Source organism: Amblyomma americanum, chromosome 8, assembly GCF_052857255.1.
Source record: "Amblyomma americanum isolate KBUSLIRL-KWMA chromosome 8, ASM5285725v1, whole genome shotgun sequence".
Lineage (NCBI taxonomy): Eukaryota > Metazoa > Arthropoda > Arachnida > Ixodida > Ixodidae > Amblyomma > Amblyomma americanum.
The window spans coordinates 16,470,744-16,484,046 of NC_135504.1; the positions used below are offsets into that span (position 1 = coordinate 16,470,744).

Below are 13,303 nucleotides of genomic sequence, written 5' to 3' on the forward strand. Positions count from 1 at the left end.
ACATCGCCTAACAATTTGGTTTGAATAACGCGCTACACACTAACAAAACAATTGGAACGTAGGACACAGGACAAGCGCGCTGTGTCCTGTGTCCTCCGTTCCAGTTGTCGTTTTGTTAGTGTGTAGCACGTTATTCAAACCAAATGTACGACCAACTAGCCCACATTGCTGCCTTGCCTAATAATTGTTTTCATTTCTATCAGAGCCTGCTTGAAAACCTCTAATTACTGCTAGCAGGCCACAGAAAAGCTACTAATTGGAATATGTTTTTTATTATGCGTTTCAGGATGAACCCTTCACGGAGGAAGCGTGGGAACGTCAACAGTCTGGAGGGTGTGCATATGATAAACCCAGTGCTCAAAGTGCCGGGGCCCGATGACCTAAGTATGATTCTGTTTATACTTCAAGATAAATCGTTCCGAATGTCTCAGACAAAACTAGTTTTGTTTAGCTGGACCCAAAGTTCCGTTGCAGAGAATTGTAATACCTATGCCGAAGCTTGAGTAACTTAGGCTTAGCTTCACTCTATATTGTTGTATATAAAAGCCGGCATTGTTTATTTTATAACTGTGAAGGGGGTAAAAGATACACGGTTCAGCCATTAAAAATTGTCCCATTAAGCGTTACGAAAACTGCATAATAGACCTCGCTTATTGGACGCGTGCACTGAAGCAACAGTGACCGCCGTATTGGCGTCCGTGCAGCAAGGCGAAAGGCTACGACGCGTACGTGTCAAGTTGCCTTATCCAGAGAGGGATTGCAACTGGGTCTGCTTATCAGATCTCAGTTTTTTTCAGCAGGGCGCAATGAAATAGACAACCGCTGAAAACAACGGCCGAATCATCTGAAGGGGGTTTAGTTTACAGCAGAGTTGTTAACACAGCAACAAAGCAAGGCCTTGATGCATTGCCTTAGTGCAAAGCACTAGTATGCAAGACGTCGCAATTCCTTCGCTCATAATTTCAACTTGTTAGGTTTTTAGTTAGTTTACATGGAAAGCTTTAAACGCGTTCTACTTGCACGATGCCAAGGAAAAATGCTATGGAAGGAGTAGTAGATGCACACGGACATTTATTGTAGTCATGTAAAGCGGCAGCGAGCAGCAACAAGGAGGGAAGCGAGACACAGAACACAGGACAAGCGCTTATCCTGCGTTCTCTTGTCTTTTTTGGTCCTTCCCAGACAAAAAAATGATCTTCTGTATATAGTCTATAGACTTCTTGTAGTCTCTATTGCCTTCCTATAGATGTTTATCTTTGTCTATTCACAGTCAAAAGACTGTCTATAGAAAAAAGTGTGCTATAAGTGTATGGGCATAAATTTATAGATTGTCTGTGACCGCCTATAGGATTTGTATTACCGATAGACTGTCCTCTAGGGTTTGGCTATAGAGAGTCTATAGACTTTATAAACAGAGCTCTATGGACAGTCTATGATTGTCTAATGAAATTCCTGTAAGGACTGTTGCTTCGCGCTTCCTCTTTCCATGATGATTCATCAACTAGCCCGCACCAAGCTATTAATTCATTGTAGATTAAGCTTCTTTTCGACGGTATGGAATTCCTTCAAAAAATTGAGCGCATTTAGTACGCACTAATTCTCATAGTGTATAGTCGATATGTCGGTAGACAAAGCTGTGACTTTGCTGCTTGGCGATTTAATGCGCACACCATTGAATACGCGCTGAGAATACGAGAGTATTGTCTTTCTTATTGAGGGAATGCATAGTCAGAATGCCTTGCCTTGTTATCATCAGTTTCAGATATGACATTGTATCACGCACTTATGGTTTTTATCTGAGTCTTGTAGATAGCGGCAAGTTGAGCAGTTTTCGCAGTTCCAAGTTCATATATTGTGAAATGTGCTTTCATCAGATTATTCTACCGAGTTCAACTTGTTACTTCCTTGTTGGCGTGCAACCAGGGCCCATGAATTTGGTGGATGTTTAGATTTGTGTAAGTTTTCCGTATATCTCATAATTGTGTACATCACATCTTTTTCAAGTTAAATAATTTGCATTTTATTTTGCTGCAGTTATGAATTTTTAAAATATTCCCGGCCTCCTTTAAAGACTAAAGCGGCCACTGGTATCACTGGGATCTGCTTGCGAGTGTGGCGTACAGTATCAATAGGCTACAATAGATGAAAAGAAACATCACAGCGCTAGTACCAGTGAACGCCGAGGGAACCATTATCCGATTGACCTTGCTGCGCAGAACGCTGTATCCCAATCTTTTGCCCTTAACTAGAGTCAATATCCGGGCTCTACATGTGCCTTATGTGTACAACTCCTATTTTTAGTTAGCCATCAACCTGCCTACTACGGAGGAGCGGATAACCAGCCCACTTTCTGGGGTGCGGCGCGGCGAGGGTAAGTATAGCAGACTATTCACGAAAACTTTGTCCCAGATTTGAAGGCAACAGTCATTGAAAGCAATAAACATATACAGGCATTAATTTTCTCTTTTTATTTCACCACACTATCTGTAATGTTCCTTAGCTTTGTGTAGACATTTCTCAAATGCGGTGATGCATTATAATTTCTATCTCACACTAGCGAATTTACTATCATTAGAATCGAACGGCATCAGCAACTAGTGCGATTGAACGGCTGCGGCACGTGAACATTCATTGTCATAACTTGCACTCATTAGGTTCGAATGAATTTCGCTGTTGAATGAGTTTGGGGAAATCATTCACGTTATATTTTTAATCGAACTTATACTCTGGACTCCAGGTACTCAGCAGAATCAAGCAGTGCAAAAAAATAATGTGCGCGCCTTCAAATTTAGAAGTTTCATTTCTTGAGTTTTCTTAAAAGAAAAGTGTTAATTTTTGTACGAAAAAATTCGCACCGGACGCAGTCGTGGATATCTATTACTCCTGATCTCAGCAACGGCAGTGGCTCAGGGTGAAGCTTGGGGCCTGGCCGCGACAGTTGATCATTTTCTATGGCGTATTTCTTGTTGGTTGGCGCTCCATGTCTGTTTAGCTCATAAGTGTACTTGAAGCTGTAGCTGAGCGCTTCACCTTTTCGATGTCAATTCCAAGTTCCGCGAGTCTGCGCGCTCCACCGTGTCAGCCATATTGTTTCTTGACAGTTATCAGATTTCTGGCTGACTTTACACTTGACTTGGCATTGGATGGCTGAAGTGCTGCAGTGTGGCGCCTATACAACTCTACAAAATTGTTTTTGCACGCCAGAAAATACTGTACAACAATTTCAAGTACATTTTATACGCACTAAATTTTTTTCATTGATCCTTATAGCTATAATTTGGAATTGACATATGTTTTTACTGTATAGCAGCGAAATAGAACGAATGGCATGCCATACATCGTATGCCATTTGATTCGAATGATATTCATTTTATAAGGCAGAGGTATATGGCTAGCACGTGAGGTTTCTAAATGACTCTTGCATTCACAGCACAGTTCTTACCTTGCGAACAAATACACCACCCATGTATATAAAGGGACATCAAGGACAAATTGCAGTCGGCCTTCGTCGGTAGAGTGCCGCGTTTAACTACAAAAAAACGTTTCCTGCATGCGAAATAGAGGTTGTATAAGTTACAAAAGGTCAGAAAGGTGGTTAATGGCAACCAGCACTCCCACTTTCAGAGACGAGTTACGCTCGGCAATTTCACTGGTGGAAATTTTCAACACTACAGGGTGGTAGTCATCCACCAAAAGCGTCTTGCACCTTTGCGCGTATTTTAAGCCTCACAACGATCATTTCCTTCAAAAATAGTCGAAAAATTTGTCGATTTCGGCACGTTCATTAGGAATTAGTTGGGTGGTTAAAGGGTTGGCGATGACCGAGCTTTGCTGTGAGTTTGGATGGTATAACCCCGCTAGAACGTTCCATGTGAACCGCTCGTATGTAATTATGGGAATATGGAGTTCATAAGATACAGAGAAATATATGGACATCTATATCTTGTCTCTACGGCAACTATTAGCACTTCCATAATTTCTATGCGATTTCCATGCATTGTACTTGACGTAATGGAGTCCATACGTGCTTCCATACAGCCCTTACCGACTCCATATGCTCCATACAGACTCTATAAATTTTTTTTTATGGAAACGTATGGAATTATAAAACTTCTCATACTGGAATTTTCAGTAGGGAAGGCACAGTCGAGTGATACCTTGCCTTGTTTTAGGAGTAGAAGCATATGACACGATGGGGCATCCAATCGTTTAGAACAGTACGCACACTCCACAACTTATTTTGGTCCAAAAAGTGCATCGAGCCTCATGGCAAAGGTTTGCATGTGAAGAACACGTCTCACCATCTCGTCCCGGCAATGATCATCGTCTGCAACAAGACATCGTGGGGTCAAGCTCATCCAAGGAGAAGAGAAAATTTATTTGCGGGTATTTAGAGGTATCACCTTGGTATGCAAGTCAGGGTTACGGAATGAGTCTTTGAACATGCTACCGTAGCGCAGAAGTCCTCAGCTAAATCATGTTTGCTATATCCACAGACTTAAGCAGATGGCGCTGTCGAGATATACGAAGACCTTGAACGGCGCTTCAAGCCCGTGATGAAGGCTTTAGGGGATCAAGCGACTCACAGAATGACCCCCAACGTTTGAGTAGAGCATGTTGGGGGCTGGTTGGTGCATATCAACAGAAAAAAACTGGCGCCAAATCAGACAACACAGAGCAGGAAAGACTAGTCAGGCGCAACCTGCAGTTGTTTATTCACAGCGTGACGAGTGAATATAAGAAGATACATCAAGGGGGTAAGGAGAACCCACCCATGCGAACAAAAGAATTCGTTTCAGGAAGCAACAGCAGCACACACGTGTTTCACCTCATTCTTTCTAAAAAAACGCTTTCATCCTTATACATTGTGATTGAAGGGGTGCTTACACAAGTACTACCCTTTTCTCTGACAAGGAAAGGCCAGATCAGTTCACAGACTATTTTATCCTTACTCCTTTTTAAGATATTGGTGTCCTTCAGCCTCGACACGCAGATGCTCTAAGGGATCGCAGAGGCTGCTATTTAATGCAGAGCTACCTGCACCTCGGCACTGAGTTGAATAAGCGTGCCGCGCTTTTCATAGTCTCTAGAATTTCTCTTCCATACCTGTGCAGACGTCTTATCTGTGTACGTCTTCCATTAGTGTACTAAACGATCACAACTTACTCTTTTGCGTACGTGCAATAGTAGTTCATGAGCTACGACCAGAAATGTTGATATACATAGATATTTGGTCATAGCCACGGGCTTGTGTACTCGAAAACAGCCGGACGCTGCTGAAAAGGTACCAAAGAAACAAATCCACGTCACGACGACATCTACCGGAATTCAGTCCTACAATATTTGGTGCCGTTCCGCCATTAAGGCACTGGAGGTCACGATCAAAGGCGAGAGATATAAGAAAACTTGTTCTAGGACCAGGTGTGAAGGGCATTAAATTCAACGATGATAATCTAATGGTCAGGTGTAACGGTTAGGAGGCCACTCAGTATTTCGGTGCTTAAGCTACTTGATGGTCACGTGCACGCATGAGAAAACGGGTGGGTGCGCCACTACCGATAAGCGAACGTGCTGGCTGTCGCTGCGGTGAGAACCGGATGGTTCACTACGAACGAAGGAAATGATTTTGCTGTTTCTTCTGTGTGTGGTTACAGACGCTCGCGTGTGGCCCTGTAGCCTTGCATTCGCAGAATATTTTACAAACTAAGTCCACAAATGATAAGTGCAAAAAATACAAGTTTCAGTACAGAAACTGCGTTCTGAGTGCAGCGAGCAATACTGTGCTTAGCTTCATTCTGTTGGCAAAACACATGAAAGCCGATAAGAGAATGTGCGCTTTTTCCACCGCTCATGACAGTGAATTGAGTGCAGGGTAATGATGAGGTCATCACCAGCACTGTTACTGCCTGAATTGAGATGCTGCTTTTTGAAGAAATGAACGTACGGGCAAATCCATGGAGTCGACCTGCCTATCTTTTTCTCATGATTTTAATTAAAAGCTTCGGTGAATGGTTAATGATGTTTTTTTTCATTTTGTTACGAGAGAGTGTACAATATTTATTCCGAAATTTATTTTCAGATCTCCAAAACCCGAAGAGCTCAGTTATCTCGGAAGACCCCAGCGCCTTCCAGATATCGGTATTTGAATTTTTTTTTCATCTCGCCTACAGGCTACACTCCTAGCTTATTCGATGTGGTTGGACTACATTTAAAAAAAAAAAAGACACGCCGAGTAGAAAGACTAAGTATAAAAGGTTAAAGGTGAACTAAGTCACACAAGAAATTTCGAAATCAAACTTTAGTATTAGGTGTCAGAACTCCGCTTTATGTTAACCGCGTTACTTTAAACTGCTAAAGAGGATCCATGGGGTAAGGTGAATAGGAGAAAATAAAACTCTTTTTATTCTTTCTTACAATATTATCCTACGGCTGTGTTTTATAACCTTTTCTTTCGTTTTATTTTTACTTTGCCCTGTGCAATGGGTTTCTTCTTTCTGCTCACGTAAGCCATGGCGGATGACGTCACGCTGATTGTCGCGGCTGGTAGTGAATGGCACTCAGTGCCTTCTCACCGACCTCCACTTAAATAGCAAGTCACTCAGAGCTGCCAGTCAGTTATGATACACATTACACATATTACACATTACACATTACACATATACATATTACACTATTATACACATACACATCGGTTATTATAGACCTTTTGGACCTGGAAACCAGCAGCACAGGCCTTGATCATGAGACTACTGCTATGGCGCCTCGCCGCGCAATCACAAATGTTCCTGGCGACTCGACAGGCTGGGAAACCCGTCGAATTAAGCAGTCAGAGTGGTCGTTTATTAGTGAGTGTAACAAAACATTGCCCGCAGGGCACATACTCTCCCGCACATCTTACTTTCTCAAAACAAAACAAAACAAAAAGTCGGCGAAGACAGACCTTCCAGTGTAGCCCCGAAATTTTTCTACAGGGCAAAGACCTGAAGAAAAAAAGGATAAATCGAAATGGTGCTTGTCACCCCTACCTATCAACGGTTACTCTTTTTCACTTCGAGAGCGAGGAGGGCTAATCTCGGATATGTAAAAATGTAGGGGAAAATGATAGACAATTTAAGGTGGCTAGACCAGATGTGAATTATGTGCGCACTTTGGGTTTTCACTTCTGTTACGGTGTTTAGATGTCACAGGAGGGTACAATAAAGTTTCACCTTAAGGGTGTATGAGGAAATAGTGATAATGAGTTAATGCCCATATAACGCTGAATGAAAGCTCTCGTGCGAACGCACTAAAATATAGCTTTCAAAATGAACTCGAAGGTCACAGTTAACATTAATCGAGTTTTTCGGTGGTAAATATGAAATCCACTTTTCAAAATTTCCTTGGATGGTAGAGGTATACAGCTTCACTGTAATAATTTCGACCACCTTAGGATCTTTAATCCCTATCCTATCTTCGTGTCCCCTCAAATCTTTCATTTCATTTCTCCATTCTGCCTGCTATCCTTTACTTCCGCTGACCCGGCTCAGGTGCTTCAGTATCGATGGTAGATGCCGAGACTAGCAAACATCTTTTCCTTTCTTTTTTACTATTATTTTAAATAAAACCACTTAATACTACTGCTGACCATGCACGCTGAGAGCGTTTAGAATAAACGCATACTCTCAAGAGGAACTGGTGACACTCGTTGAAAGTCGAGTATGAACTCTGACAAGGAAAGCTAAAGACTGCGCTATGCAACTAAGTTATCGTTTAGCGTCATTTCAGTCAGCACTGTAGGCCTTGAACAAGAATTCTTTCATAAAAAAATTGAATAAAAGCCATGGAGAAAAGCCTAGGAAAGAAGGCGAGCATTTAGCACTATTAAGAAGCTACCAAAATCCACCCCTTGGGCGTGTTACTTGGATATTCCTTGAGCAAAAGCTTGTGCAGTGGTGAGGGCAGCAGAATTGTGACAGAGTGCTTGGCCTATGTAACTCACATGGCGTATGTATGTTTATGCTTGTGTTTTTTTTTTTTTCAAGGAAACAAGAGTCGCGATTATCTTCTTGTACGATTACAAAATTACACGCCACATCGTTTAACATAAACTCGCGAATTCTCCAGATGTTTGCTCTTGTTTATATCTTACGTCCAGTTTACAATTTGACATAACACATTCCATTCCAGAATATATGCTTTATACTTAATTTTACTGCATTTAATGCAGTTTTAGTTATATCAGTGCTACAATGCATTGTTGCGATATTCTTGCGATCTACTAGTCGCCGTAAAGCGCGGAAAACAGAAGCTGTAAGCAATGCAGAAGAGACATTGAAAAAGCACTACTATCTTTGACGAGCGAGGGGAGCCTTTTGCGGTTGCCACTGCTTCCCCGAAAGACTGATACTTGGTCTCGTGCATTTTACTAGACTCTTTGTCAGGGATTAACTTCAACATAGGTGGTACAAGGCAGTATTAATTGAATGGATATGGGAGAGGCCTTAACCCTGCAGCAGGCGCTTTTAGGCTGACGATTGTGATGATGCTGATGCTGATGACGATGTCTCCAAAATCTGTTTTTAGGTAACAGTCGTTCCAGTTACTACGGAGGGGCGGCGGCAGACAACCAACCTGGTTACTTTGGAGGTTTGCGGCAAGGGTAAGATTAAGCTTCTCTTTACTGTCACAACATAATGGGGTCAAACGCAGAATGATCTCTAATATATCTGATCTGAAGTTAAGCTTTTATTTTAGATCCAGAATGAAATCCTTGGGCTCGAACACGATATTTCCTCTCTGTCTGGCGTCAGTGCTCTCAGAGCTCACATGGATAGCAAGAAATTAAAATAAATCTGCTCATCAATTTAGAGCCGCACACTATACTTAGCTTCGCAAGCTTGTAGGTTATTTATACTGTATAGGTGAACTTATAACAATAGTGTAATGAAGAAGAGTAAAAAATAGAAGACTGATAAGGTGAGGATGATTTCAGTAGATGACCACAGTAGCTTACCCGAGTAACTCGGGTAAGCTCGGTTAGTAAGTGCACTCCTAATTAGGGTGAACAAGCAAGCCATATTTTTCTCTTCGAGACCAGACAACTGCTGTCATTAAACCGTGAAATATATGTGCGCCGTCATTAAGACATTCATAGTCATAGTAGGAAGCGAAGGAGACAAGCATTGTTTTACCAGGTTTCATGCCGACACTCCCGCGTATAGTGCTATGCGCATTGGGGTCTTTAGTTCATGATCCAAGGGCCAGTCTAAACTATTAGCAAGTCTTTCGGCGCCGAATTGACTTGATGGTGATGGGTATGGACCCCGAATCGCCAACTTGGAGTGCTTTTCGTTACTGTTAGACAAACCTACTGGTTGGCGCATTGGTAAAGAACCACATAAAGCCCAAATGTTGGTTCACATCGGATGTAGAAAATGACTTTGATTCCTCCTCTGTTCGAAGAAGGTGAAACTTTTTCGTTCTTTGACAGTGGCAGGATCTTTTGTAGATTTGACCTACAGATGACAACTGCAGAAAATCTGCTCTCTTAAACACATCATCCGTTAAAGTCAGCAAAAATCCTGTGCGCAGCGGAATTCTATCAGTGAGAGACGATATGAGAAATGATATGAGAGACGCCAAAAAACGGTGCTTTTATTTGTTCACCTTTACTGAGAATTGAATGCGTGACAGCAATGACGCCCTCACCGACATTTCTGCGCTTTATATCAGAGAAGGATTTTAAAGCAAGTAATTTGCTGGCACGTATATCGAAACTGAGATCGATGTACTTTAGCCTAACTTAAGAGCGTTGTAGAAATGTTTGCTGATGCTTTTCTTGGGTTGTGAGGCGAGAGCGAGCTAAAAGACATGTTCTGAAACTTTCAGGCCGTTCGACATTCGACGCTTGCCTGCACAACCACGCCGTGTTCATCAAGAGTCCGGTATATGATTTCTTTTGATTTCAAGTGCGTGTAGCGCTCGAAGCGTGTTCAAGTTTATTAAGATGGCTGTTAAGAGAAATTGAAATTGACCTGTATCGACAGACATTGTCATTGTAACGACCAAGAGGCCACTGTCTTTGAAAATGGAGCATATATAAGTCAGAAAACACCAGACAAGAAAACAGAACCAAAGACTATGCTGCACTTTCATTCACTTCGACATGCTAGAAAATATCTCTCCTTGGTGTGGACTTCAGGAGTTTGAGTCGAGATGCACGAACGTTATTAAATTGAATTTTTTTCTGTCGTAATTATAATATTTTTTTTTTGCTGCGGGACAAAAGTAAACTTAACCAGAAACAGCCGAATAATCTATTTTTGCTGCCAACAAAAATTGGATAGATTTGTGTCTCAGTGTCCTTTTAGGCAACTTGTGAGTAACGTCTTTGGCGGCAGAAACATAAGAAAAGAAGATTAAGAAAGGAAAATGATTCCCCTAGAAATGCGCAAAAAATATTGTAATACTTGTGAACGTTGTCATCGTGTAAATTGTGTTGCTTTAAACCGGAAAGCACGAGGCAGTCACGCAAGTGAACAAAAAAAAAATACTTTTTTATTTGCTGCTGAAGTGATTTTATAGGACTTTATTTAGTAACGTTTCATTTGTCTTTTTTTTTATTCCTCTGCCATTGGGCGGTGCTTTCTGGTGACGTTGGTCTTTGCGGGTGACGTCAGGTGGTCGTGGCAGGGACATATCCGCGACACTTAAACGCGCCTTCCGCCATGACACCATGGTTTACCTGCCCCGATGACAATAAATCAGGGGTTATGCAGGCGAATTTGTGCCGTCTCACAAGCTTTATCCGCGCTAATATCTGTTTAAAAGAGAAATTATGCGGCGGTTGTGAAATTGATTGGTGGTACCTTCTCCCTATTACAAGGACGTACTTGAATGCATTGGCAGTACCGTAGCTAGGGGCGGCGTCAGGACTACGTCGGCCGTGCTTGGGATTGGTATTTATTTTCCCACCACCTGTTTCTTTCGTCAAGAGTGACGTCACTACAAAATGAAACGGAAACAAAATTATAGCTTATAAACATGGTTCCTGGATTCATTTTGACTGCGCTCTCCCTTCTATTAGTGGTTGCGACGAACAAGTATTTGGGAACATTGTAAGGTTTCGTCGAGTTGGCCGGAGCGGCGTATTTCGGCAAGTAATACTGTACTTGAATGAGCCATTTGTTCATTACGATCCGGAACACCTTCAAGACTGGTGCGCCTTTAACTATAAATGTGTTTTTTTTCGTTTGCGCAGTATTCTGCAGTGGTTTTTGTGCGGCAAAATGTTTGTGCAGTTTAGTTCAAATAAATCACGTCCGTTAGCATATATCTTGAGGCAGCTATTCTGGGATATTCGCACTCATAACGTCTTTAATCCATATCTACGGCAAGCTTTCTCTAGACCCCCAAACGATTCACTGCAGCTTTATCATTTTTTTGTCAACGGCTTTGACTGTGTAATGTTGGTGCTTTAAATTCTGCTTTTGAAACATATTGCCTGAGGCCTTAATAAACGGATCTTGAACATTATGAAACAGCTTGTAAAGCGAACATACAGGTAAATATCAAAACAAACATTTCATACTCATGACTTTCATTGTGCACTTAATAACAGTTTTTGCTTTGGTTTGTTTTCTTTTGTGCTTTTCTGCAGTACCCTCCGAGCACGACGTGATGCACACCATCGGTGACTTGGAGGAACATCATACAGTGGGCCCTGTGTAGGCTGCTCAAATTATCTTTTTTTGCGTTATTTTCTCTGCAGTTTTACAACTATAGTATCAGGAGAAAAGTGATGTACACCGCATGCCATCCAAGAAACCTGTATTGAAGCGCCTCCTCTCGGCTGTGTCTGGAGTGGCCGAACTGGGAAACCGCGGCCGTTTTCAGTGACCGCTAGTTGATATTTCTTTCACCGCGTCCTGAGAAAGGAAAGGTTAGCCACGAGCGCCAGATATTACGGCAGCACATTCACCAAAAACAGTAGCGCTGAAAAATTTGGAACCTTATACTGTCGTTGAGATTAGGTGCAAGCGTGAAATGAAATGTAAGGAGATGCCCGCTTTATAAAGGCTCCATCCGGGAGACGTGAGCTTCCAGAACGGAAGGGGAGGAGGTCAGGCCCCTCGTGTAAGCCAGTAGCAATAATGCCGCACTAATTATTCCTAACCTGGTGGCACCTGACAGCAAAAAGCGCATAAACTTTTCGCTTGGTTCTCTAGAGCACCTTTGTGCATTTCTTGACCCATTTCCTATCAAGATGTTCACCAGTGGTGTTTGCAGAATAGTGAAGAGAGAGATCGCTAATGGAATGAAACGTACGCTGCTTTACAGAGCCAAAAATGCGCATTACACGTTTCTAACCTCTAGGAGCGTGTGTGGAGGGCATATCGATATTTTTTTCCTTTTTTTCAGGCATTAATCAAATTTTGGAGTAGTTCCACTGCAGCTAATCTAGAGCAATTTCAGGAGTGCTCCGACGAAACGTCTTGTTTTCTGTGACCATCTCAATAAACTTTTCATCACAACACTTTATAATAAACTCACGTACACAAAAGCAGTGACAAGTTTTTATTTCTGTCGTTTAATTAGTACACTGGTTTCTCCTTATTGAACATTTTGGTAAATTCGAGCAGGCTGCATATGCGAGGCTCCAACAAGTCATCTGAATGAAGGCTTGTCGGTTCGAATATATCAATGCTTATGTATTTGTCAGAAGAAATTGTTATGAAAATAGAGTGGCAGGTCTAAGCAGCAGCGCAGATTATCGAAGAAGCATTTCATTTATTCATTTTCACATACTGCAGCCTAGCATGAGGCTATGGCAGGATAAGCAGGTTAGTTCAATTTGTTTATCTTACCAGTGTCCTGACTACAGCGGGTTTTCAGTTTCAGTTCAAGCTTATTTAAAAAACACAAGAGGAGGTCCGAAGGTTACAGAACCATCTGCGGGACCTGCTATGCAAATTTGGCAACAACAACAACAACAACAACAACAACAACAACAACAACAACAACAACAACAACAACAACAACAACAACAACAACAACAACAACAACAACAACAACAACAACAACAACAACAACAACAACAACAACAACAACAACAACAACAACAACAACAACAACAACAACAACAACAACAACAACAACAACAGTTCGTTAAATATATAAAGTACATAACCCTTACAAATACGTGACATTGATAAAAAGCAAGAACATAATCATTGCATTGAAATTACTAAATGTGAATGCAGGCCTAAAATATATCTGTGAACAACAGTAACAATGGGAGCAGCAAACAAACAGGGTTTGGATT

At 41.7% G+C, this 13,303-nt stretch overlaps 1 protein-coding gene across 1 annotated transcript; it reads left to right on the forward strand.

The window, feature by feature from the left end:
* The first annotated feature begins 292 nt into the window (after positions 1-292).
* Positions 293-12,544, forward strand: LOC144100086 (uncharacterized). The gene is made up of 7 exons (XM_077633128.1): positions 293-384; positions 2,302-2,371; positions 6,080-6,138; positions 8,563-8,638; positions 9,868-9,923; positions 11,639-11,705; positions 12,400-12,544. Exons 1-7 carry the CDS (start codon positions 342-344, stop codon positions 12,404-12,406), a joined length of 378 nt encoding a protein of 125 aa, XP_077489254.1. The 5' UTR covers positions 293-341; the 3' UTR covers positions 12,407-12,544.
* Positions 12,545-13,303: the final 759 nt, after the last annotated feature.